General features: G+C 38.9%; 2 protein-coding genes across 8 annotated transcripts; one reads left to right on the top strand and one right to left on the bottom strand.

The window, feature by feature from the left end:
• Nucleotides 1-83: 83 nt before the first annotated feature.
• Nucleotides 84-11,129, bottom strand: sirt3 (sirtuin 3). 7 transcript variants are annotated; one of them, XM_054771846.1, is made up of 9 exons: nt 10,952-11,129; nt 10,816-10,867; nt 8,604-8,783; nt 8,284-8,516; nt 6,685-6,785; nt 6,563-6,602; nt 6,441-6,472; nt 3,732-3,944; nt 84-2,879 (listed from the first exon to the last, which is right to left on the bottom strand). In XM_054771846.1, exons 1-9 carry the CDS (start codon nt 11,028-11,030, stop codon nt 2,853-2,855), a joined length of 957 nt encoding a protein of 318 aa, XP_054627821.1. In that variant the 5' UTR covers nt 11,031-11,129; the 3' UTR covers nt 84-2,852. The 7 variants fall into 7 exon arrangements, with proteins under 7 accessions (XP_054627821.1, XP_054627819.1, XP_054627822.1 ...); XM_054771844.1 differs by having other exon boundaries at nt 6,441-6,602; XM_054771847.1 differs by lacking the exons at nt 8,284-8,516; nt 8,604-8,783; nt 10,952-11,129 and having other exon boundaries at nt 6,441-6,602; nt 10,816-10,870.
• A 591-nt stretch (nt 11,130-11,720) lies between these two features.
• psmd13 (proteasome 26S subunit, non-ATPase 13) lies at nt 11,721-20,580 on the top strand. Its single transcript, XM_054771842.1, has 13 exons — nt 11,721-12,054; nt 12,404-12,482; nt 13,883-13,917; nt 14,027-14,082; nt 14,177-14,220; nt 14,301-14,387; nt 15,656-15,827; nt 15,912-15,991; nt 16,076-16,201; nt 16,469-16,531; nt 17,760-17,840; nt 17,979-18,095; nt 20,277-20,580. The coding sequence occupies exons 1-13, from the start codon at nt 11,954-11,956 to the stop codon at nt 20,370-20,372; spliced, it is 1,137 nt and encodes a 378-aa protein (XP_054627817.1). The 5' UTR covers nt 11,721-11,953; the 3' UTR covers nt 20,373-20,580.
• Nucleotides 20,581-27,289: the final 6,709 nt, after the last annotated feature.

Below are 27,289 nucleotides of genomic sequence, written 5' to 3'. Positions count from 1 at the left end.
AGTTTAATCAGCAAGAATTTACATTTTGCACGGATCTTAAGGAGGTTCTAAGTAGAGCTTCAAAATGCAAAAAGAAGAAATGGGCGTGAGCCAAAAATGTTTTGAGTGAGAAATGTATTGCAAACAAGCATGAAAGTGAAATAGGTTGTTCATCAGCTGATCAAAATGTTAAGACCACAGCCTTTAAAGGCCAAAATCTTGGCAACAATGTGGATTCATTGTCATTTTCCGTCAGGTATTCACACTGTCAAGATTTCGTCATGGCAAAAGAAAAAACACTTTCTCTCTCAACGCGGTCGGATTGCTGAGCTACATAAACAAGGGTTCTAGCAGCATGCCATTGATGTTAAGGTTGGATGCAGTAAGACAGTCATTTGAAACTTCTTCAAAGATCCTAAGGGTTATGGAACAGAAAAGGCAAGTGGTAGACCCAAAAAAATATGACCGTCCATGAGAGGGAGGATCCCATTGGCTGGCCATCAAGACATGCGACGATCCTCGGCCCAAATGAAGGTTGTTACTGGTGCAAAGTGCAGTCCAATAACCATCATACGGCATCTGTAAGAGAACGGTTTTAAGGAGAAAAAAAACATCTTCAAAGGCCTTGTCTCCTTCAACGCCACAAAATTGCCCATTTGGAATTTGCACAAGAGCACCAAACATGGTCCATTGAAAGGTGGAAGAACATTTTATTCTCTGATGAGAAAAATGTAACCTTGACGGTCTTGATGGCATCCAACTTTACTGGCATGACAAAGAGATTCCACCTGAGATGTTTTCCACACAGCACAGTAGAGGGGGCGCCATCATGATCTGGGGTCGTTCCTTTCAATGGAACAACGGAGCTTCAGGTTGTGCAGGGTGGTCAAACAGCAGCTGGGTATGTGAAGATGTTGCAGGGGGCATCCCTCATGACTGAAGGCCCTCTCTCTGTGTGGCAATGACTGGCTTTTTCAACACTGCAGTTCACAATGCTCGCCTGACAAAGGAATTCTTCCAAAGGAATAACCTCTCTTTTGGACCATCCTGCGTGTTCCCCTGATCTAAATCCAATTGAGAACATTGGATGGGATGGATGGCAAGGGAAGTTTACAAAAATGGACATCGGTTCCAGACAGTGGATGCCCTGTGTGAAGCCATCTTCACCATCTGAAGCAACATTTCCACTAGCCTCCGGGAAACACTGGTATCAAGCATGCCCAAACCAATTTTTGAGGTGATTAATAAGAATGGTGTAGCTATTACTTAGCTCATTACTGACTCCTTTTTTGAACAATTCATTTCCATTTTAGGGGGTTTTTGGGTTGTTGTTTTTTTGAGATATTGTCTTAAACTCTTGGTCAGCTAATGAACATCCTGTTTCGGTTTGTTGTTTGCAATAAATTTTTTACTCAAACATTTTTTTTGTCTCACTCCCATTTCTTCTTTTTGCATTCTGAACCTCTACTTTGATCCTCCTTAAGAGCCAACAGTGCAAAGTGTGAACTCTAACAATTCTTCAATTGGTCTTAGAATTTTAATCAGGAGGGTATAAGTTTCACTTTTGCATCTCAGCAAACAAGTATGTGCAAAATCTCAATGCTTAATGAAAAACATTATCAGTTAAGAATAAAGACACAAACGTAAAAATTGTGCGCTTTCTAACAGTGGTAGGGGTATGCTGTACATTTTACCTGTATTATGGTGTATCTATAAATTGTTACCAACTTATGGTGAATGAGATGTTTTTTCTGTGGAAAAAAACAGCCTATTTTCAGAGGGAATAAATTAGAAAATGGCCAGAAATTAAAAAACACAAAAGTACTTTTTTTTTTTTTTTTTAAGCATTTTCTCTCATCATCTAATATGTTCAGTGTTGCTACATCACGGTTCAGCTTTCACTGATTTCTTTAAGTGCAATTTTGCACTTTTTTTTTTTTAATAGCGTATGAACACACATTCTGTTCTGCGTCCTTGTGATGTATTAGAGTGATCTATCGGTGCTCTGTTCTATGTGTCTATTATTGTATTTACTACAGCTATCAGTAGAGAGTGTTGTATACTCATGTGAGAGTTGAAGACGTGGCCAGACGTGTCCAGTTCATCTCATTAAATATAGAGCCACAACAGTCCTGATTGGCTAAGGGAGAATCCGACCTTTGTGTTCTCCATTCTGATGGCTGTAGACCATTGTCAATCAATCTCCTTCGTGCAGGACTGCCTGTTTCCTGTTGTATAATCGCTAGCTGCTAGCTAGCTGCGAGCGATCATACATGCTGAATGAAGGCAGAAGTTACGCGGCTGTAGGGCACCTGGAATGCTATAAATGAAACTTCGGTTCATGGAGGACGAGGAGGAGTAATATGTTTTAACAACGATACAAAAACGCTACAACCTGACGGCGCCAGGACAAGCCATGATCAGAGGAGTGAAATATGCGTGAGTCACTTTATTTCTTGTGTCCAATCTCGGAAGTTGATCGTTAAAATTCAAACTAAGTTTGAACTTTGAGAGTGTTTAAAAAAAACAGAGAAATGTGATAAAATGTTAATGCCTGTATGAGAAAAGTGTATAAAGTGCATGGTAAGGGGTTTTACAACCTTAAAATAAAAATATATTTGGCTACTTGGCACATTTCACTTATTGCGGGCTGTTTTGGGAACCTATCCCCTGCGATAAACGAGGGAACACTGTATACAATTTATCTAACCTTTGTGTAACTTGATATTTGATTTCACATTTGTTTTATATGTTTTTACATCTGCAATACATGTACAGTAAGTGAAGTTAATGCAAATGTGGTCCACTTTTCACTATTTCTTTCAAGATGTGCTCATCTGGAGAACAACAGGGTGCTAATCTTCGGAAAGCCATCATTCTTCAGTAGTCTTTGTTTCAGTCTGCAAATACAAAATAAACATTGAATTCGTGTAAGTTGCTGTGTATTTAATAATTGTGACATAAAAAAAATCACATTCAGGGAGGGTCTCCAACAACACAAATGTTTGATATTTTTGTGGTTTCAACTGTGTTTATAGGCTCCAGCATGCCCCCGCATCCCTAAAGAGGAGAAGCGCTATCGAAAATGGATGGATGGAGCTATGTTTATTTGCCCAAATAGTTTTTGTTGTTGAATTGTTCATATTGTTACACTGTTATTGTTACCTCCGCCAAGCGCAAAGTGCAAGGGTGGAGGTTATGTTTTTTTTTTTTATCTGTTTGTTTGTTTGTGTTCAGAATAACGTGAAAATAACTTGGAATGGAGTTCTGAATGGATGGATTTGGATGACATTTTCAGGAATTGTCGGGAAATGGGATATCGGAAAACGAAGGATTCTTTAACATTGCATTTAACATTTTTGGCATTTGCGCATATAACTCCACAAAAATGGTCTGAGCACTTGAAAAAAAAACACAGGACAAGTTTCCAACAGGTTCTAAAAAGTATCACAGACTGATCCAAAAAATGTAGGATTATTATTTGAAACAGCAGATGGTGATACCTTCACTCCTCCCCTTAAAAAACATATTTAGAAGGTTGTAAACAAGGTTTTCTATGCTCTAACTACAACAATATTCCATTTATAAATAAGGAATCCTACTTGGTGGAAATTCACTTATCAAGGCCAGGTCTGGACCCAATTAACCGCGATAAACGAGGGTTGGCTGTACTATCTTAAGATCATAAACTCAGGATTGTATTAAGGACTTGCGGCTTGTGAATAACACAGTAGGAATCCATGGAAACTCACTTTCTTAGTGGCACCTGCCATCAGAGCATCCAGCTCCTGAGTCCAACCGAGAGCATCAACCAAAATTTGGATGCCGCTCACCACGTCACCCAGCAGCACAGCGTCACATTGTCGACGGTTCCTCAATGCAAATGGGCCTACGAGGTCCCTGTTGATGAGGAGTCGAGGAACAGATCCACGCACAGCTCCAGCGAGACTGGCAAAGGGCTCCACCTTCAGAATGAACAACAGGATGTAACTGAATGGCCACTTCTTTAAATACGTACATCTGCATAATGTACAAAGATCAGATCAGTCATTGAGTCTTGCAAGTTTGTGAGGAATATTTAGTGGGGGTGCAACAATGCAGTCATCCCTCGCTACATCGCGGTTCTTCAAAAATGAATACATTTAATGACTATGGATTACTGTACTATTAGTCAAAAAATAGTGAAAGACAAGTCATATGTAATATTCTGGTCACTAGGTGTCAGTAATGTTACATTGATGAGACATTATAGTACCTAGGAGGAGGATCCCATTGCCTGCGCATCAGTTTTGCGCAATCTGGTGTAAACAAACAATAATAGGATTGTAAAGGTGGCTATAGGGATGTTACTTCATGTCTACAGGTCTCTAATAATGGTAAAAATAGATTTAGAAGGTCATTAACTGATTTTATGTGCTCTAACTCTGAAAATATTCAGTTTATTAATAGTGAATCCTCCTTTGTGGAAATTCACTTTTCACGGTCGTGACTGGAACCAATTAAACACAATAAACGAGGGATGACGTATATGTATTTGCATCGAACCATTTCATACAGTGGTGTTAATTCGATCCTCGCAGGCGGAAGCAATCAGCAGCTGCTGTGGTGCCTGGCGGCAGACGGCGTCCAAAACTGCATTTTTCATTTTTATTATCCAAATTCTGGATAAATAACTCAGCAGTAAGGTGCATAGGTGTAAGGTGCAACAAAAATCCTCATTGCATTTGTAGCAGCTAGTTCCATGCAAAACCTTCAAAGAAAAAGTTCATTGTTCCTAGCGCGCCCTGAACTCCATTATAGAAATTTGTTTTTCTGCACTTACTTGTTAATGTTGCTATAATTTTATGATGAAGTAAAAAAAAACTTCTAATGGCTCAAATTTTTTATGTCTTGCCTTGACTTCGGCCACATGAACTGTGGAAATATGAACACTACATAGTTTGATTGAAATACTGTTGGATCTATTGATGACTTCTGTATAATTGTCTTTATTGCCATGTTGAATTGAATTGTCAATTATTTAATTTTACAATTTTTCATTTTTATTGCAATTTTTGATTGATTCAAAATTGGAGGAGAATGTCAATCGCTGGTGTTCCTGGAACGTGGAACGTATGTACTGTATTGTCTAGGGATGTCCGATATTGGCTTTTTTGCAGATAACATATTGTCCAACTCTCAATTTCCGATTCCGATATCAACCGATCCCGATATGTGTGACATCACATGTTTTTTTGTAAAATTGTTCTAAAGTAACAATACTCTTAAATGAGTACAGTCATTTTGTTGGCTACTCCACCCATCTCTGAGTAGATAATTAATTACATATTCAATATAAGAATACATTTGTGTTTCTTGTGCCTTGATTTCCGTTATTTTTGGAAAGATGGAATTTATTTTTAGTTAAAGCGGTTTTGTTTAAATACATGAATTTTCTTATTATTATTTTGATTTTTTTTATTTTGATTGAACTTTCATGTTCTTATTTTATATTCTTATTTTTTGCGTTAAAACATACAGTGTGTATATATATATATATATATATATATATATACACATACTGTATGTTATATATTAGTTACACAGGTTTTTTGGCACTACTTTGTGCTCTACAGCTGATGTAATGTCAATACTGCTGTGTTGGATCTGTCTATCTTATCTTAGCCAGCTGAGAAGATTACATTGTTTTTGGTGCCTAACAGTTTCCCAAGTATATTAGTGCGTGTTTGAATGTATAAACGAGAGGCATTAACTCAAATTTCTTTGTAGAAACTAGATTTATTTGGATTCATTTACAGCGCAGCCTTGCCACATTCAATATGACAATGGCATTGACGTAAGGCTCAGTGCTCAATGCAACGTTTACGTATATGGTTTTGACAACAGCGCTTCCTGTGTCCCAGCATGCTTTGCTGTACTGTTGTTGTAAATAGCTGCTAAGTTACATGTTTAGAGCTCACATAGTTGTTGATTATTCTGCATTATTCGCTGGTAGTGTCTTGTCTGATGTTATCTACCTATTACATTGCTGTGTGATGTTATTTTTAGCTCTTTCTTTAAAAACACCGTAAGACTAGTCTGTAGACTGCTAACCCCACACCACCAGCAGCAAAGTATCAACTACATGATGCAGCAACTTCAGCAATGTTGCAAATTACGCTAAAAGCTCTGTATCAGCTTTCATTGTAGAGAAAAACCAATACCGATGTTTTTATGCCAACATCGACCCGATAATTATCGGTGGCCGACATTCTCTGACGTCCTAGTAATGTCTATTCTGTCTCTTCATCTGAGTTAGGGTTAAAATCTTGTTAGGTTTAATTAGGTTGAAATCCCTAGGAAGGACAAGACGGTTTTTATTCCACTCTGATGCGTAACACACAGGGGGTGTACTTTTTCCACAAGAGGATATTAAATCTAAATGGATGGGGGTTTTATGTAGAGGTTTGAAGCCATCTCACCTTCAGTGATGTGCCCATAACGATGAGGAGATCTGCGAGTGGAAAGTCTGTCAGATAATTGAAGAATTGAAGTGGCAGCTCCTCCCCAAAAAAAACGATGTCTGGCTTTACAATGCCCTTACAAGTCGGACATTTAGGAATCACTCCGCTCATCAAGTCTGGCTAGGGAGAAGTAATGCCATTAATGTTTCTTCTAGCAAAGGGAAATGTAACTAAATGTTGTGAATTGAGCAAAACAACTCACTCGTAGTTCTTCTCCCTCGTATTTGCGTCTGCAAACAGTGCAGGAGGCCGTGGCAAATGTCCCGTGGGCCTCCACAAGCAAGTCAGGAGGGATCCCTGCCACTGATTGAGAATGCAGCAACATGTAACATAATCATTCCTTTACAACACAAATACAGTCAAACCTCGGTTTTCAAACGCCCCAGTTTTTGTATTATTCTGTTTTCCACAAAAATTTTCGCCCAAATTTCAAAAGTCTCGATTATCATACAACAAACGTTTCATGTTTCATTCTGCAGAATCAAGTGCTCAAACAAAGCTCCCTACGCGTTGGCAACTCATTGTCCGTGCATTTTTCATTGACTGAAGCTGTTAAATAACCCGCCAAGTCATTTTGCCCTCTTGTATCCGTGATCTTGTTCTTTAGGTCACGACTGAAGCGCATGACCATAGGTGAGGGTGAGAACATGGCTCAATTAAAATCGAGAGCTTTGCCTTCCAGCTCAGACAGTCCGGTACAGTCACCGCATTACTGCAGATGCTTCCCCAATCCACTTGTTGATCTCAAGCTCCAACCTTCCGTCACTCGTGAACAAGAGCCCAAGATACTTGAACTCGTCCACCTAGACCTCACTCCCAACCCGAAGGTTGAGAACCATGTCCTCTGATTTGGAGGTGCTGAATCTCATCCCAGAAGCTTCACCCTCAGCTGCAAACCACCCCAGTAAACGCTGAAGGTCACAGCCTGATGGACCACATCAGGACCACATCATCCGCAAATAGCAGAGATGAGATCCTAAGGCACCCAAGCTGGACACCCTAAATGCCTGGTTGGACCTAGAAATTCTGTCCATAAACATAATGAACAAAATCGGTGACAAAGGGCTGCCTTGGCAGAAGCCAACGTTCGCCGGGAACAGGCTGGACTTACTGCTGGCAATGCGAACCAATCTGGTTGTACAAGGACCAAATGGCATGAAGAAGCGTGCCACCAACCCCACACTCCTGGCGCACCCCTGACAGGACAACGCAAGGGACACGTTCGAATGCCTTTTTCAAGTCAATAAAGCACATGTGGACCGGTTGGACAGACACCCATGCACCCTCCAGTGCCCTTACGAGGGTGTAGAGCTGATCCAGTGTTCCACAATCAGGACATTGCACCTCCTGAAGCCGAGGTTCGACTAATGGTCGTACCCTTCTCTCCAGCACTCTGGAATAGACTTTCCCAGGGACACTGAGGAGTGTGATTCTCCTGTAGTTGGAACACACCCTCCGGTCACTCTTCTTGAAAAGGGAGACTACCACCTCGGTCTGCCAATTCGGAGGTACTGTTCCTGACTTCCATACAATGTTGATGAGACATGTCACCACGAGACAGTCCCACAAGATCCTGAGCCTTGAGGAATTCAGGCGAAACGTGTCCACCCTAGGAGCTCTGCCCCTGTAATATTTTTGGGTGAACTGATTAATTTGATTCACACTATTTTTTATGGGAACAATTGCTTCGATTTCCGTGCATTTTGGTTTCCGTTTGACTTTTTGGAATGAATGAATTAACAAAAACCGGGGTACCGCTGTAAATGAAAACAGGCAAAAGACAAAAAATGCAAATGCATACATCTTTCCAAGCCGTCGATATTCTGTGTGTACATCCTGCGAAGCAGACCCTTCTCATGAAGCAGCCGCACAAAATAGTGTGCAGAATTAGGAAGGTAATTTCCGGGATACAACTCTTTGGCCAGAGCAAAGAATGGTTTAGGATTGTGGTGAAAAAAGTTAATTTCAAAAATAGCCTCAGCATAAGGCAGATTATACTTTTGCAGGTTGTCATAGAGACCGCTATCAGGTGACCTGCAAGAAAATGACCTCACATCAAATCCAAGAATACACCTGAAGCTTTAAATGTGCAAACACACAAAGATAAGCAGAGATTTCAACCTGAAATCTGGGATGCCACTGGGTGTGCTAATCCCTGCCCCGGCCATCACAACCACTCTCTTGTACTGCTGCTCTTGGATGTTCTTCGCAATGCTATTCAGGGTCTGCTGCTCCACAACTGACCCACCGCCATGAGAAAAAGGCCTCTCGGCAGCATTCCACCAGGGATAGCTTGTTTGTCTGGGCAAATGCAAAAAGTGGAATCTCAAAATTTGAAGAAATGTTGAACTGATAAGCATGTAATTCTACACAGCAGGAGTTTTCAAAGTCTGACATTGTGGGCCTCCCTTCAAGGAGCCAAACAGCTACACACACCTCTCAAAAAGAAAAAAAGAAAATGAAAGTGAAAAGTGCAGTGAAATTAGACACCGTAAGATGCTCAGAAAAGTGGAGAAATGCCAGCCAACATTGGCTGCAGGCATGCAGCCAATCCAAGCCACTCAAACGATGCCGTGCCATCTAAAATAAAGATGGTATCTTTGAACATGTGAAAGAACATGCTTCTGTGAAATGGACAGTGATAACTAAGTAGCGTACTGGTCTCACTATTGAGACTTCCTCCTCCCAATAAACCTGTCTCTCCCTCCCTTGCAAGCCAACCACAGGGATTAAAATAAGGAGTTGTTCTCTCTTTTTTATTCCTGTTTCATTTAATTCTTGTATGTAATGTTTTATTACTGTATTTTATTTGTCCTTTGTACTGTATGTTCTGTGTACAGTGTTAATTTATTTATAAATTCCGACTTGCACAAAAACCGGACTTACAATGCTGTCATAGGAACTGAACTAAAACCGTTTTTTTTTACGCAAAGCTGTAATGCAAGTATTTTTAAACCTTTTTAAAATGTTGCCTTGACTTTGCTACATTGCGTAACCATTTTCAATTCTTGTATATGGGTAATGTTTGATAGCAAATGCTAACTGGATGTAATACATGAACTGTGTCTCCTAATGAACGTTACATAGCTAATTTGACTGATATATTACCAGTACTCAGGTAATGTACACAACTATTGAGGAATTATGTATAATTATCTTTATTGTCATATTTAATATAATTATGATATCAACTACTTGCTTGCTTGCTGCTGTAACAAGTAAATTTCCCCGCTGTGGGATAAATAAAGTACATACATACATACATACGTACATACTTTGAATAGCTCTAAACTTTAAAATGTGAATGTGAAATTCTAACCATTAATATTTACAATCGTACTGTATTTCAAAGTTTAACGGTTAGCTTTTATATATGTTTTTCGACTTGTAACTTGCATGCTGAAAAAGTGCGTGCACCCCTGATATACATGTATAATGCACATAAATACACACACACATTTTTTTTTATAAATATAGTAAATATATATATTTTTTATATATTTATAGTAGGAGGTAGATCTTTGGGACTTGGTCATTTTAAAAAAAGTCTTAGCACCCCTGGTTTAGCATATCTTAACCTATATTAGATATTAAAATATGCTTGCAGGACCGTAGTCCTATTTGTAGACACGAAAATTGATACCAATAAAATCATGGTTTGTCAATGAACTATTCCTAAACTACATTTCATTGGTTTTAACGTATTTAAAGAACATGTAAAAGGTGACAAATAGCAAAGCCCCGCATAATCCTTCAATTTTTCGGTAGCTCTTGGTGGAAAAAGTTTGGACACGCCTGATATAAGGTAACTCTTCTTTTTCTGACAAGTGCACCACATGGTGGTGCAATTATTAAGCCCTAAAGTTTGTCAACATAAGTACAATTTCTCGCACAGCTCAATGCCCTCCACAAACAAACCTTTTTGACTATCATCGGAAGAGTCTTTCTCATGCCTGGGAGACATAATAAAATGGAAAAAGTTAACTAAAAAGAACAAAAGGGATGTTGTCCTTCCTGCGACGCACGCCACCATGCACTCATTTACTAGTTCTCTTTTTCTTTTTGTGCAGTATTGATTTATTGGAATGCATTGCAATCATGAAACGTTGTAACACTAGGGCCACCTGTATTGGCTTACACAAACAAATACATACAGTCATGTGACAAATCAACAAATGATTTTCCCTAATAATGACTTCTATACAAAATGTACAAATGTAATTTGTTCACAAAAATACAGTTGTTACATTTCTTGGATAAAAATAGTGTTGTATTACACCAGTTAAATACAAATAAATGTATGTCTGACAGTGTACTGTGTATTGTTACATACCTACACAAAGCTGTTTCACCTTGACACGGACATAAACTCCTTAGATCAAGGCCTGTAAAAAAAATGTTATTTGTTCTTTAGTACAGTACACAGTATCTCTCTATGGCACTAACATCAGCTGTGTCTGGACACTGACCGCTCGCAGGGACTGTCCTACTTATTCTCGACAACAAACCGCGATACGAGAATACTTTAGAGCCCCATAAAGTAGCCATGGCAAATATATGGCCGTTGACTAAGTAACACTAGACTTATATCTTCATTATGTGACACCAACGGGTTAAGCTAACATATAAACACTGCAACCTTATTTGTCGAAGTGTTTTTTTTCCTAAAAACTTTATTTCACACTTCGAACAATACAAACAAAATACAAAATCAAGAAAAATATCACTGCAATGAATAAATTGCTCTGAAAGTAAGTAAATAAGGTATATGGCTACTATTATACATACATTAATTATGTACAGTTGAGTAGACTAAGGAAGTACGGTGGCCGAGAAAGCTCAACACAATGCAAAGGCGACAGCACAAATAAATGGAACCGCCATTAACGTCACGTATTTCGGAGAAACGTGGGAAAACGGTCTCATCAAAGAAAATTTTAATATTTTAATAAGTCAGCTATGACGTTTTATTTCTCTCTCTCACTCCATACATCGCAGATGACCACAGCACTGTGGCAAACAGGTCGCTCTCCATATATAACGACATTTATTTGAAATTATTTCAACGTTTTTTGTTTTTTATTTTAACGACGTTTTCATTCTGTAAAAATATTAGGTCAACCAAACGTGTCGGAATTGTCGTCCTGTGCCGGAAGTTGTCACTTCACCATATGACGTAGTAAAATTACCGTAATTTATATAGTACGAAAAAAATGAACAATTATACAGCGGTCTAGGTTGAGATTAATTTTATATATTTTGTGATAAACAGGTCTATAACAATATATGGATAGAAGTGGGTCACCTATTTTATATAACTGACAACCTAAAGTGACTGCGCTTTTATTTCCCATAATTCTTAGCGGCAACCACAGCAGCCCAACAACACAACAAGCAATTTGACGTTAGCCGAAGAAAACCTTCCACGTATTGTCAGCAGGAGTTGAATTGAATTGTATTTTGTCGCCATAATGAAAGATGTCACCGGGTACCTCAAACAACAGCAGAGCAACAGCTCCACGCCTGAGATGGCGACCGAGTGGCACACTTTGGAGGACTTGTACAACAAAAGGTACAATCTCGCCATCTAAGTTGGCTACATTCTTGCTAGCCCTAGCTAGCTCATTGAATGGAAATGCTCGCTGAGTCACGGGCAGAGCTAGCATTAGCCGAATTCTACAAGCACATTATGCTTTTGTATACGAAAACCTTTCCCCCTACACATATAAGGACATCACTTGTGTGTTTTAGTTTGAGCCCCCAATACGAAAAGGTGATTATTTTACAAGTTTGCTAACGGTTGTTGCAGGTTAACGGTATTGTAATCGGAACATAGTTTGATGTAGTTTGTTTGACTTGACGTATGCTCTGACCATCTTTTGCCATCAAGCGTCTTTGAGTAAATGCATTTAATTTGACAGGCTGTGGCATCAGCTGACACTGAAATTGACAGACTTCGTTAAAGACCCCTGCTTCAAAACAGGAGATGGCCTTATACAGGTAAACACACTGTCGTAACAACTCTACCACCACCACTTAGCATTTGGCATCTTCATGTTAACATTAGTGTTGATTTATGTAAATTATTTTTTGTATGTTAAGTGTAGATTTACTATGTACTGAAAATGACTCAACACAACGCCATTATCTAAACCAGTGGTTCCCAAGCTTTTTACAGTCGTGTACCCCTTCAGACATTTGACTTTACGCCATGTACCCCCTACTGCTGCACACTTAAAAAACATAAACCATTTTAAAATTTCATTAAATTCAAATATTAAACATGATGAATTGGTTAATTAGTTTTATAGTAAGTAATTCTGGTTAAAAAGTGTGTATTGTGCATTGTCAAATTTTGATAAGTCTTATATAAGCGCTATGTATCCTTATGCACTTATATATCGCTATGATTTAAATATATATATATATTAGTTCAATACCAAATAGAAAGGGAAAGTTGAACAAACATGGTAAAGCAGTATACAAAGTACAAAAATACATACAAGCAGCGCTAAAGCCTCATTTTCAGGGGAATCTCCACACTCTCATCCTGACACACACACACATTGACAGATTTTCACAGTGCGGGGATTGGAACACCAATATAAATTAAACCTTCAAGATTAAACACTCTTAATACGCAACATAATCATCAAACTTACTTACATAGTCATATAACTTTAACAGAGCAATGAAGAACTTAATGCCATGTCTCCTTCCTTCCTTCTGCTATGAGTGCTCTGTGTTGTGAGGCGTTCAGGTGCGCTTGTAATTTTGAGTGTTAGGCGCTAATTGTTTTTCATTTTTATTCACGTACCTCCATTGACAATTAGCATACCCCACTTTGGGAACCTAGGATCTAAACAGTAACACAAGTGAGTAGCAAGGTAATTGCGTCTTGCCTACCGTCAAGCATGGTGGTGGTAGCGTCATGATTTGGGAACCCACGAGTGATGATGGCAATCGGGCGGAAACGTGAGTATCAACTTAGCAAACAGGGTACATGGCAGTTTTCCAGCATAATAACAAACCCAAACACACCTCCAAATTGACAGCTGCAGTGATGTGGATGGTGAAGGTGATAGACAAGTGTCTCCAGACCTGAACCCAATTGAGCACTTGTAAGCCATCCTTAAGCGGAAGGTGGAGGAGTGCAAGATGTCATAACACCCACAAGCTCTCTGTCATCATGGTGGAGTGGAACATGGTTCCATTAACATGTGCAGCTTATTAGTTGGCATTAGATAAGTTGTTTGAGTTGAAGACATGTTGCTGAGTAGCAAAGTATTAATATTTTTTAAGTTCAAAGTATTAAGTGTTTAAGTATTTTTTTTTTATTCCAAATACTAATTGAGGATAAATGACCAATTAAAAATTGTACTTTCTATTTTGTTTTCCAGCTTTATGAAAACTTCCTCAGTGACTTCGAACACAGGTCCTCAAGCCTCACAACTAGCCATCTACCTACACTTTACTTGTTCTGTCTTTATTTATTCATGTCTCTCTACTTGTCTCTAATGTGTTGTTCTTTCCCCCCTTGGTAGAATCAACCCATTGTCCCTCATGGAGATCATCCTCTATGTTGCCAGACAGATGTCAGGTAAGGCCAGGGTGAAGAAAAAACATTTTCTCCATAATTACTTCATCTATTTTGTATGTTTGCTTTGAGAGGTTAAGAAAATGTTTGTTTTCAGATCCCAAAGATGCCATCACATTTCTTGAGAAGACCAAGGAAAAAGTAGGTTCGCTATTAGAAATTTAATCTGCTTTTTTTTATACAAATGACACAATTTCTCAAAATATCTTGATTTGGTGCAGGTGAAAAGCAGCGAAGAAGCTGTCATTCTCTGCAAGACATCAATTGGCAGTCTCAAACTTGAGATCACTGATCTTCCGGCAACCAAGGTGGGATTGTATACATGATTTATTAATGATGAAGAACATTACATTAACACACACATTACAGTATAGTGGAATCTTGGTTGGGATCATTAATCTGTTCCAGAAGGTCCAACTTTAACTAGATCAGTTTTTCCCATAAGAAATCCAATTAATCCGGTCCAGAAAGCCAAAAATCTTAACACAAAACACGTTTTTACAGTTGTACAATTATACTTTTACATGCAGAAAAAAAATTCAAAATGCATATGAATACCTATAATTGATGAATGAAAGGGATGAACATTTAAAGTAACATTCACCTTCGTCTGAAGACCTGGGAAAAAGATAGGATGTGACAGCCAGATTGACACGGACACCATCTTTTGTGTTTTTTCCTGAGTTTTTTCTTGAATTCAATAGTGTTTCTCAACTTCTTTATCAAATTGCTGGCACTTTAAACTTTCTTTGGATCCATTTTGGGAAATTTTGCAGCCACGATCAAAAGAAAAGAAACTCATTTCAAAACAGGGGGGTGGTGTCCATGTTGATCTCGCTGCCACATCGTGTCTTTGTCAAGAATCGCATCTTCAATGAAGGTAAAAGTAACCTTAAATGTTCATTTGTCCCTTTCATTCATGATATACAATATACATATACGTTTTGTGATCAAAATAAATGAAGAACACAGTTGGTATTAACAACACAATGGCCATAACGTATTAGCAAAATGTGAGTAAAAAAAAACCAAACATGAAAAGCAAAACGAATATGTTTAGAACTACAACTTAACTTGTCTTCTATTGCTCAACAAACCAGACATATCCCCCTGTGAGTGTTTTTAGGTGTGGTAGTGGCGTCTTGATGAGATCACTTTTATTTATCACGAGTCGCTTTTTTGAAAAAAGAATATTTACGGTGGTCTTGATTACTCGCAAAATACAGCGATAATGACACTAACTCTGATCTCTCTTGCTTCGTCTTACTTATTCTGTGGCAAACCAGGTGCATAATAATGTGTCTATTTGTGGCAGTCCGCAACAAATAAGAATGTATGGGAAACCGTGCAATAGCTGTATAACCTCCCCTTTTACTGGAAACATTTTTTTAATGCAAATTTCACAACCCATAACTTGTTCAAAATATCAGATTCTGATTTTAGTGTGTGTCAAGATGTCTTGCCCACTGATGGTTTAAAACAGATGTGACATATTTTATACTGTTTCATCCACTTATCTCCTTAACATTTTTAAAATGTCCACTTTTCATTGCCTCTTTATTTTTGTCTCTTCTAGAAACTCATTGAAGAAGTTGAGGAAATGTTGAATAATTTGCCTGGCGTCACATCAGTGCATGGCAGGTTTTATGACCTCTCGAGCAAATATTATCGCATCATTGGGAACCATGCTGCCTACTACAAGGATGCTCTGAGATACCTTGGATGTGTCGACATTAAAGACCTTCCAGGTTAGCTCGTGCTGTGTGAAGAGGGTAAAAATGGAGACCAAATAAGTCTTTCTCGTAAAATAACAGCTGGTGTTGATTTCACAGAGACGGAGAAGCAGGAAAGAGCCTTCACATTAGGACTGGCTGGTCTGTTGGGAGAGGGCGTCTATAACTTTGGCGAACTGGTCGGATGCTCTCTTATCTGTCTTCACTATGTGTTGTTTTAGCAAAGTTCTGTGGCATTGATTGTGTGGTGCTTGTTGTTGCAGCTGATGCACCCTGTGCTGGAGTCCCTAAGGAACACAGACAAACAGTGGCTCATTGATACGCTATACGCCTTCAATGGAGGCAACGTTGAAAAATTCCAGGGCTTCAAGTCTGCATGGGGGCAACAGGTTAGTCAAAGTCATGTCATAGATCCTCAGTCCGTCAGACATTGGAGGTTCAATAGCCCTATGAAATAAACAAGGTGCTTTCCAGAGAGATGCTACATGTATGGTAATATTAAAGTATCTAATATTTAAGGCAGACGACTGGTTAGGATAAAAGCTTTCAAGGCTGAACTAATTTAGTGGAGAGGGTTTATCATTGAACTCCCATTTTCATTATTCTTCATTGAGGTGTCTAAAGTTTAATCCCTGACCCCAATCTTTTGATTCTAGCCTGACCTTGCAGCACATGAAGCCAAACTGATGCAGAAGATCCAGCTCCTCTGTGTGATGGAGGTAAGGCGCACATACACATACATGTTGAAGTGCAAGGCCCCGGGTGGAGGGGGCTGCATTTTGAATCTCATTCCATTATCGGTTGCAACAGTTGTACATAAGTATTTGGATATGTTACCACTTTGCCAAGGTCTGGAAGAACACTCAAACTTTAACTCTCAGATGAAAGAAAATTAGTTAGGATGTTCAGAAACCATCAAGACTCATGCCTGGTGGAACACCAATGTCACCGTCCACAGTGAAGATAGTTTTACTTCACCATGGTGAAATTGGTACCTTCAAGTTTGACTGCCCACATGGACATGACAAATGTCTTCTGGACAAAAGTTTGATGGGTCAGATGAGATAGCTATTTGTTTATTGTTTTTACTTATTAGTGTCATTAATTTGGTCCATTGTTTTTACCTTTCAGTTGTACAATCTATTATTAGGTGTGTTGTGTAGTTTTGTGTTTTATTGGTTGCTGTACAGCACTTTGGGCAGTTAACTGAAATGTGCTATATAAATACATTTGACCTTCACCTTGACCTTGCCTGCAATGACAAAAAGTATGGGCCGCATTGTGGCCTAGTGATTCGCACGTCAGCCAGATCTGGGTTTCAATTTCAGTTGCTGTGTTGGGTTGGCATGTTTTTTTTTTTTCCCGGGTACTCCAGCTTACTCCCACAGTCTTGACAGATGTCCTTTGACTCCTGCCCCCTGGACTATATCTGTCAAGTACGGTGGTGGTAACATCAGGCTACCACCACCGTACTTGACCTTTTATTCTGCCAGTGGGTCTGGTGCACTGTACAAAGTGAATGGAATCATGAAGGAACACTAAAGTTCTTCAACTTCACTTCAGTTCAACAGCTACACATCAATAAATGGCAAAAGCAGGCTAACATTACGCGTCTCAAAACCTCTTCATGCGCAAACCAAATGGTTGTGGATGATGCTTGAAAAGGGTCTGTGCCAGGTTTCAATCAACTCTGCCAAGAAGAGTGGCCAAATATCCAGCCACTATTATGCCAGACGGCTACAAAATGTGCCTAGTCGAGGTTAGACTTGCTAAGAGACATTTAGTCATCCACTTTTAGTTGTTCAAAATTATTTCAAATGTTTTCCATCTTCCAAAAATAACTAAACACTTTTGCAATTAAAATCCCCAAATGAATATATTCATGCCTATGATGAGTGTATGTAAACTTCTGACCATTTTGATCAGATTTCTTCTTTGTACTTACAGATGACTTTCACACGTCCTGCAAACCATCGACAGCTGACCTTCACTGAAATAGCTCAGAGTGCCAAAATTCCTGTAAATGAGGTGAGATAATAATAATATTCTAGCAATACATGAAGAATGGCTGTCTGTAAAACCCTTTATCAACCACAGCAATCCACTAGGATGACTCGATGACAACGTTGCTATTTATTGTATTTGTTGTGTATGACACCTGTGCAGGTGGAGCTTCTTGTGATGAAGGCTCTGTCAGTTGGCCTAATTAAAGGTAACATTGATGAGGTGGACCAGAAGGTGCAGATGACCTGGGTGCAGCCAAGAGTGCTAGACCTGCAGCAGGTGTGATTTGGGTTATCCTCAAAAGAGATTTTAGATATACACTTACCAATCTTTCATTTACACCTACAAGAGCTCTGACAATATGATTGTGGAAGTACAACATTTGGTCATCTCACTTGTGAATCTTCAATAATTGACACAGGTTCGAAATAATATACACAGGCTCAGATACAGTATACACACCTAGATCTTTTACTCGTTGATGTGAAGATCGAGAATTGTAGCGTATTTTTCCAGACTACACGTCGCACTGGACTAGAAGTGGCATTTAGCGGTATTTATGATGGAGCTATCATCAGAGCAAGCTTTTTTTTTTTAGGAGTGTCATGGTGCTGCATCATTAAATTCATAATGTAAGAGAAGAAGACACAGCCAGAAGGAGGGGGCAATGTTTACACCAACAAGGAGACAAAATAAAGCTACAGATGCTGAAATAACTCAAATTTTCTTTAAGTTTCGGGATACAATAAAATGTTTAATAAACGTCAAATATGTGACATGACATCTGGACACATCCCGGTGTGTAAAAATGTATCAAACAGCTGTATTTTAACACCAAAACTTTTTTGTATTCGCACATGTATTCAAAGAGACTGAAAGTCATACATGTGTCTTTAGTTAGTGGCTGACACAACAGCTACAGTCTCCAAGCTGGACGTAATTAGTGTCCTAATTAGACAACACTGTTGTCTAAAATACCACATTTCTCAATGTAGGTATCATGTAATTATAGCTGCACATTACTTACAGACACATCATCTCCAAGGTACCAGCATACTAGAAAATATTCTGTGGCAAAAAGTGTCCAGTGTGCTCTGCCATTCAATTTGTGTGCCTAACTGCGTCACAAGCTCAACTAAAGTTTTGCGGCCACTAGGTGTCGCCAAAAAAGAACCAGCCACCTCGCCACCTTAACTTAAAGGGTGCCTGACATAATTTATCAACAACTTTGCTTAAATATGTTATATATTCTTTGTAATTATGTTCTACATTGTTAATTTTTTTAAAGCGAACGGCAAATTTTATAGTTAATGGCGCCACCCATGACGAGCTAGCTCTTGGTGTTCAGTCTATACAAACATAGTGGTGTACCAGAAGGAAGAATTTTACAGTGATTATCGTGAAGATTTGAGCAATGTATCAGTAGTTTTCGAGGAGAAAAAAAGGGAGAAACATGGAGATGAAATGGAGAACTTGCAGAACATGGACTTAAGCCTTAAGACATGGAGATAAAGATTTGGTTGCATTCAAAACAGAATGGTAAGTGTAAATTATTCTGGAGTTGCTTATCCTTCAATTATTGTTTTAAATTACCTTATTAATGAGCGTAAAGGGTCTTTATAGTCCTGATTGATTTCTTATTTCGTCGCCGTCGCAGCCTCTGTCCCCCGCAGTAAACATTCATATCACTGTCCAAAGATCTGTATATAACATGTATAATGCTTTACAGTCTTGTCGTTATCATTAAGTAGTGCTTAGAAGACGTTATGTAAACAAGACATGACTTACTCTGTTTTGTGGAAACTTCTTGTCTTTTTTTCCTGTGTACCAGCGCAATAGCATCTTTTTTCAAAGTGGGTTTATACCGTACTTTCATGCCAAATGCTTCTTGTAAAGGTGTTCCTTCAAAGCAGTCATCAGTGAAATTATCACTGCAAAGAAAAGAACTCAAGGTGGGCGTCCATCTGCCTCTCATTCTCTGCACTTGCTTTGCCCATTGTCTTAAACCTTCCTCTTTTGAGAAAAGAAAGCAAACTTACTGTGTGACTCGGATACTGTAAACATCCAGCAGCAACATTTTGGTATGACTACTATTTTGATGAAAAATATACTGAACCAAGTCGACGATCTGAGAGGTTTCACTCTGATGACATCACTTCCGGAAACGAGACTGTACAGCGAGAGCTAGCTCGTCATGGCTGGCGCCATGAACTGTAGATGTAATTTGTGTTAATTTACTGTTCGCTTTCCAAAATCAAACAATGTAGGACATAATTACAAACAATATATAACATACTTAAACAAATTTGATAAATCTGTGTGTGTGTGTATATGTATGTGTGTGTGTGTGTGTGTGTGTGTGTGTGTATATATATATATATATATATATATATATATATAATATATTCAAGTTGAATCTGTCATAATTTGACTCTGATGGCATGTTACTTCCTATTTCAGATCAAAGGTATGAAGGAGCGTTTAGACTTCTGGTGTGGAGATGTTAAGAACATGGCCATGCTAGTGGAGCAGCAAGCCCATGACATCCTCACCTAAACCACTTGCCCTCTTCAAGCCATGCCACCTCCCTTTCTGACCAGTAATAACAGTTTTTCTTTCTGTTCGCCTGCATCCTGAAGTGACTGGCACTCATTACCAACTTGTAAATGACACTGTAGTGTTTTACAAATACTTTGTTTGTATACCATGATCACAGTATGGGCTAATGCTGCCCACAATATGAATAAAATGCCCACAGAGATAATTTTGTGATCATCCTTTTTTTTTTTTTTACCTTGACACTATCAAACACCGTCAACTCAAACATCAGTGACCTTTGACTTCACAGATCATCTGGATAAATGAACAAACACATCCCACAGACATGCTCTACAATCTTGTCTTCTCAGATAAGTGAATAAGTGAAAACTGTTACAGCTGCATCAATGGCATTGAGTGATTGCTAAACACTGTTGCTTAACCGTGTGAAGATTCTGGGCCTGCTCCACAGTGGAACCGTTTAAGTCTTATGTTGACCATCTCAGCAAGTTCTCAGTCCCCATGATGACCATGTTGAAGTATCCCCAAACAAGGTACTGAACCTGAAGTTGCTCCTGATGCTTAGTCATCGGTAGGAGACCAGGACTGGTTTGTTTCTTGCTGTACAACATTTGACATGCAATGTACTGTAATGATCTTACAGTTGTACAATATAGATGTAGGCATCACTTTCACAATGTTAATTGTCTTTGTTAACCTGTTAGGACCAGAAGTGTGCTCCACCTGAGCGACATACTCAAAATAAATCAAGAGCAGCTGCACAGCTATCTGGTCAAAATGCATCATCTTGGACATTCTTGATAAAGTAAGACCTCGAAGGTAGTAAAGCTCAGAAAAAAAAAATCAGAAGTAGGTACGCCACAAGCCCATTAGATGGCGACAAAGACCAGGTGATGCTTTCCAAGGTTTCACAGCATGACTGCCATGAGTGACGCAGAGTATGTGGATAGGCTCAAACTGCGAGCAGCATAAGACCCTCTGCCTTTCCTTTCCAATGCCTTTAGCATATATTTTTATTAAAAATAATTATTAATTTTGAGGCCGTTAGTATAAAAAAAAATAACAGCATCACTCTACTGCCCCTCATTCGTTCTAAAATATATCCATCAAGGGCACGCGTGTCAAACTTGTGCCACGGAGGACACCTTCCCTCAAATTGAAAGTGTTGATCATTAAAATCACCTGCTTTAAGGACCAGCTGGAAAGAAAACCTGCAGCGTCTCGGCCCTCCATCCCCACGAGTGTAACACCCCTGATCTAGGCAATGGATTGAAACATACTGTAGCAGTACAATAGCATAAACAAGTGCAGCATGCCATTTAATTTGAACTCGTAACAAGTGATACAAGAGACTCGTACTGAATTTGTGTCAAAATAAAGTGGGGGGATTAAGTATTATGTATGTTTAACCCCTTACAATTAATAATTTTTCATCAGAGACAAAATGTTAAAACAAGAAAAACAAAACATTGAATAAAAGTTATAGATGAATTTGTATTTGATTAAGGGGAAATAGTATTTGATCCCTTACTAACCAGTTATGTACCCATGAAGCGCACAAATTAGTCAGCATATTATCACAATTTTTGAGACGCCATTATATGACATCACAAGTTTACAAAATTTAATTTGTGATCAAACAATTACTGTTCTGATTGAATACATTTCAAATGCTATTTTAGTGGTGCAAGGGTCTCCCAAATTAGATACATGATACGTTTTTATACAAAATTAGCTACATTTTGGTCACCTGTGGGCTAATAGGGTCCATTTACAATAAACATGCCCTGGATGCGGTGCCCTACATTATTTTATGAAGTATCCAACCAAAATGGCGAAAATATTTGTACTTGCTGCAATACATAATCTGAGCTAGGGTTGCTCTACATTGGCTTTCTTACCGAAATACCCATACAGGCAGCAGCATTTCCCTCAAACTAATATCATGTAATGAATGAAGAAATTATTATGCTTCTTTTACTGTGATGCAACTGAATGCATTTCACAAATAAGACCAATACGTGCAAAAGAAGACCAATAAGCAATGTAAGTTAGAAAAAATACCATATTTATTTTAAATATTGACTAATATAACTAAACTAACATGTTCTCCTATCAACAAGTATTACAGATTAGTGTGAATAAATTCACAAATAAAAATAATGAAATAATGCTAGCAACGATACACTTTGAACAGCTGCACATTTCCATGTGGCACAATCATCTGTATAGGAACCAAGTAAAATGCAAAGGATGAACCCCTGGCCTAATACAATCAATGAAATTATAAACTGGGCTTAGTCAGCACGTCTCAGGTTGCTTATTACACACCTGATCAGAATTTTGGAACCAGTTGGAAAATAGCAAGAATTTACATTTTGCACTGTTGGATCATAAGGAGGTTCTAAGTAGAGCTTCAAAATGCAAAAAGAAGAAATGGGAGTGAGACAAAAAAGGATATTTATTGCAAACAAGCATTAAAGTGAAATAGGCTGTTCATTAGATGATCAAAAGTTTAAGACGACAGCCTTTAAAAGACAAAATCTTGGCAAAAATGTGGATTCAATGTAATTTTCTGTCAGGTATTCACACTGTCATGATCTTTTGATGGCAAAGGCAAAGAAGCTTTCTCTCTTGGAACGCGGTCGGATTGTTGAGCTGCATAGGCCTCTCACAGCCCGCCATTGCTGCTGAGGTTGTACGCAGTAAGACAGTCATTTGAAACGTCTTCAAAGATTCTGGGGGTTATGGAACAAAAAAGTCAAGTGGTAGACCCCAAAAAAATTTTAACGATTGGCTCTCTGTCAAGACACGGGATGATACTTGGCCCACATGAAGGTTGTTACTGGTGCTGAGTGCTGTCGAATAACCATCAGACGACATCTGCAAGAGAAGGTTTTTAAGAACACATCTTCAAAGGCCTCGTCTCCTTCAGTGCCACAAAATTGCCCGTTTGGAATTAGCACGAGAGCACCAAACATGGGACATTGAAAGGTGGAAGAAAGTTTTATTCTCTGATGAGAACCAACGGAGCTTCTGGTTGTGCAACAGCGTCAAACGAATGCTTAGTGGAGATGTTGCAAGCCCTCGTCCATCCATCCAGCCATTTTCTATGCCGCTTCTCCTCATTAGGGGCCGCGGGGGTATGCTGGAGCCTATCCCAGCTGACTTTGGGGGACAGGCGGGGTACACCCTGGACTGGTCGCCAGCCATTCGCAGGGTTGCAGGCCCTCGTCTGTGTGGCAATGACTGGGTTTGTCAACAGGACAACGCTGCAGCTCACAATGCCCACCTGACAAAGGACTTCTTCGGACCACCATCATCTAAATCCAGTTGAGAACATTTGGGGATGAATGGGAAGGGAAGTTCACAGTAATGGACATCAGTTCCAGACAGTGGATTCCCTCCACGGAGCCATCTTCACCACCTGGAGCACTATTCCCACTACCTTCCTGGAAACACTGGCATCAAGCATGACCGAAGCAATTTTTGAGGTGATTAACAAGAATGGTGCAGCTATTCATTACTGCATCCTTTTTAGAACATTTTATTTCTATTTTAGGGGGGTTTGGGTTTTTTTGAGCTGTGGTCATAAACTTTTGATCAGCTGATGAACAGCCTATTTCACTTTAATGCTTGTTTGCAAAAAAACTGCTTTCTCAGTTTTTTTTGTCTCACTCCCATTTCTTCTTTTTGCATTTTGAAGCTCTACTTAGAACCTTCTTAATATCCAATAGTGCAAATTGTAAATATTTTCTGAGGTGTGATATTAGATTAGCAGTATTAAATAAAGACATCTTACTTCATTACTTTACCTTCTTCACAAATTGCATATTTACAATCCGAAGACATTGCAGGCCGCGAACATACTGTGTTAGCAAACTTGTTGCAGTGTGGACCATGACATCATCTCCTCGCGTGCTGATATGAACCGATATCTAATTTTTGTGCCAATATTGGACAATGATATCGGTCGGCCGATAAAATCGGAGCATCACTAATCTAAACACATTGCTTGGTCTTGAAGAAACACAGATTTTGAGAGAAAAGTCTTGGAATTTTTGAATGGAGTCTGACTTTTTGGATGTGTTTGAAAAATGGGTGGATGTTTAAAGAAATATTTTTACAATTGGGGAAATCTGTCAACGGGGCGCCTCGGAGAGATCCACGTCACTTTCCTGAATTAATCACAGCACCACCTAGTGGTCACAAGAAATAGTACCAAAATACAATAGTACTGTATATTAAAAACGGTTGCTAACGGGCCAAATTTGTCCAAAGTGTTTGCTGAATGTCAGCCAAAGCATCTTACGGCCGAATACGGTTGACTTGGCATCCTCCTGTGGTGCATCCTGGTGGGATGTCCTCCTCAGGCAAACAAAGCGCACACCCACCTGACAAAATGATGTAAGTAAAATCATGAGTCATCACACCAGGCTGCCTTCTTCCCTCATTGCACTTCTAATGCCTGAGTGTCCATTTTAGGCCTATTACAAGGTGATGCGGAAGGGTCAGTAACAGCGGATTCTTTTTGTTTTAGCTAACAATTTGTGTGCTACTTTTTAATGTTAAACATCAGTTTCATTTTAACCCTGGAGCTTACAAAATTTACTGTTGTGGATGCACCACCTAGCTCAGGGGTGTCAAATTTGTTCTCACCACACACGTGAGGGCCAGTTGTAGCTGTTAAAAATGTATCAACAACTCATATCATGACATAAGTGCCCCTGCATTCAATGACATTATTATTTTAAATTTTTCCAACAGAAATCAGAAGTCAAGCAAAAGTAGTGGCAAGCAGATATTCATGTATACAATGGTAAAGGTATTGGTAACAAAAAATGTAATATTGCGTTGCATCAAAAATGTTTAAGAAGGGGAAAAAAAAATAACTGTTCGACTTTAAAATAAAAGCAAAACACTGATACAATTTATGCATTAAAACTGCTAATCCCTGGTGGTGTAATGGTACGCGCGTCTGTCTTTCATGGGTTTGATTCCTGGCCAGGATTGCGTCAGGAAGGGCATCTGGCGCAAAAACACTTTATAAATCCCTGTGGGGACATTTTAATTTTACACTCCAATATACTCCATCCAAAAGAAGGTCTTAAACAGAGAACCCACTGGCCCCAAATCTCTTCCATCCTCCAATTCCTAAACCGCCTTTAAAATACCTTTCTCTCCTTCATGATTTTGTTGACAACACATCTGTGTTGACCTGACGTGTTCTAATTATTACTAAAAAGCAGTGGTGTGCGGTGAGGCTCATGGCTGGTGAGGCACTGACTTAGTTTGCTCATTAAGAAGATAACAAGAATAAGAAGAGAATAATTCAGCTTGGTTGAAACATTTTTTCAAATACTTCTTCGTCCCATTTATTTTGTTATTATTAACTGAAATACATCTGTGGTCTTACCTTTTATCTGTATATGAAAGACATGCACCCTGTCCTTAAAGCCTGATAGCCTTCTGTTGAACTTGGCTACATAATCCATCTAGGTAGTCAAATTCATTCAGCAGAAGATAAAAACATCTTTAACGCATTTGACTTGTCTCCAGTTGGTGCTGCTGCTGTCCCAAAAAAAAAAAAATGCGGGCTTTTCCTCTCTATGGAAGGATGACAGTGACAAGCACCTTCCAGCTCACACCCCTTCAGCATTTCTCTGTATTTTTATTGTCCAATTAGCAAGAATAATGATGTCACACGTACATTGGAGACATCACTGTAGAACGTTGTGGTGTATAATAAATCTTCCTGGAAGAATGTACAGTATACTTTCTGATTAAAAAACAAAAACATTACAAACGCAGTTGGACTCACGCAGTGTATTAACAACACAAGAGGACGCGCGCCACATTGTATGCTAACCAGAGAATGCACACAAATCAAGGCTAAATAGTGGCGTAAATTTTCAACGCTAACCGAGGCTGACGCTAACCAAGGCTCCAGTGTATTTTTTCTTACAAAACGTACCCGTTAACATGGAAACCCGAACCCAAAGTCATTGAAGATAAGAAATAATAATAATAATAAAAGTTAACCAGTAGTAATAATAATAATAATAATAATTTAAGAAATAACTCATAGCAAAACAGGAAGGTGGTGTCCATGTTGATCTCGCTGCCACATCGTATCTTTGACAACAATCACTTCTTCCATGAAGGTAAAAGTGACCTTAAATGTTCATTTATCCCTTTCATTCATCATGGATATGCATTTCAAATAGTTTTCTGCATAATTTTTGGCTCTCTGGAATGGATTCTTTGCATTGACATTATTTCTTATGGGAAAAATGTATTTGGTTAGAGTACGTTTTGGTTTGAGTTGGACCTTCTGAAACAGAATAATGGAAACTGGAAATATGGAAATATGTGCTTACATATTTATTGTCTTTGACAAAGTACTCTACTTTTATACAAGACAAAAAAAGGAAAAAAAAAAAGTCTGCCCACCTGCCAGTATCTGACATTTTTTCATTGCTTTTAGCTGTGTGATGCTTTCAAGTATAGCCCACAGCTTCTGAGGAGAAAACCTTCTAGAGCTCATTAATGAGTACAGGTGTTGTGCACCGTGTTGTACATATTCACCTTTGACCTTGTCAGCTTGCGCTCAGGTGTTGAGCGGCAACCAACAGCCAGCCGTCTCCATTCAGTTATTAAGCACACGGTGAACTGTGTTACATGAAAGAGTATGTAAGTATGTATCAAATGTGACAGAACTGGTTGGTCAACATTGTGATGATTGTTTATTGCCTTGGCCTTGAGTGATCAGCGTTTCAGTGGTGCACCAAGGTCAAGGTTTATTTATAAAGACACATTTAAAGCAAGTGCTGCACAGGTTCTAGAAAAATACAGTGATAAGCCAAAATAAGAACATATAACGTTTTAGTGAAAATAATAAAATCGCTAAAAAG

Source organism: Dunckerocampus dactyliophorus, chromosome 3 (genome assembly GCF_027744805.1).
Source record: "Dunckerocampus dactyliophorus isolate RoL2022-P2 chromosome 3, RoL_Ddac_1.1, whole genome shotgun sequence".
NCBI classification, from domain to species: domain Eukaryota; kingdom Metazoa; phylum Chordata; class Actinopteri; order Syngnathiformes; family Syngnathidae; genus Dunckerocampus; species Dunckerocampus dactyliophorus.
The sequence above is the reverse complement of the archived record's forward strand: the minus strand, read 5'-3'. Positions and strand labels throughout refer to the sequence as shown.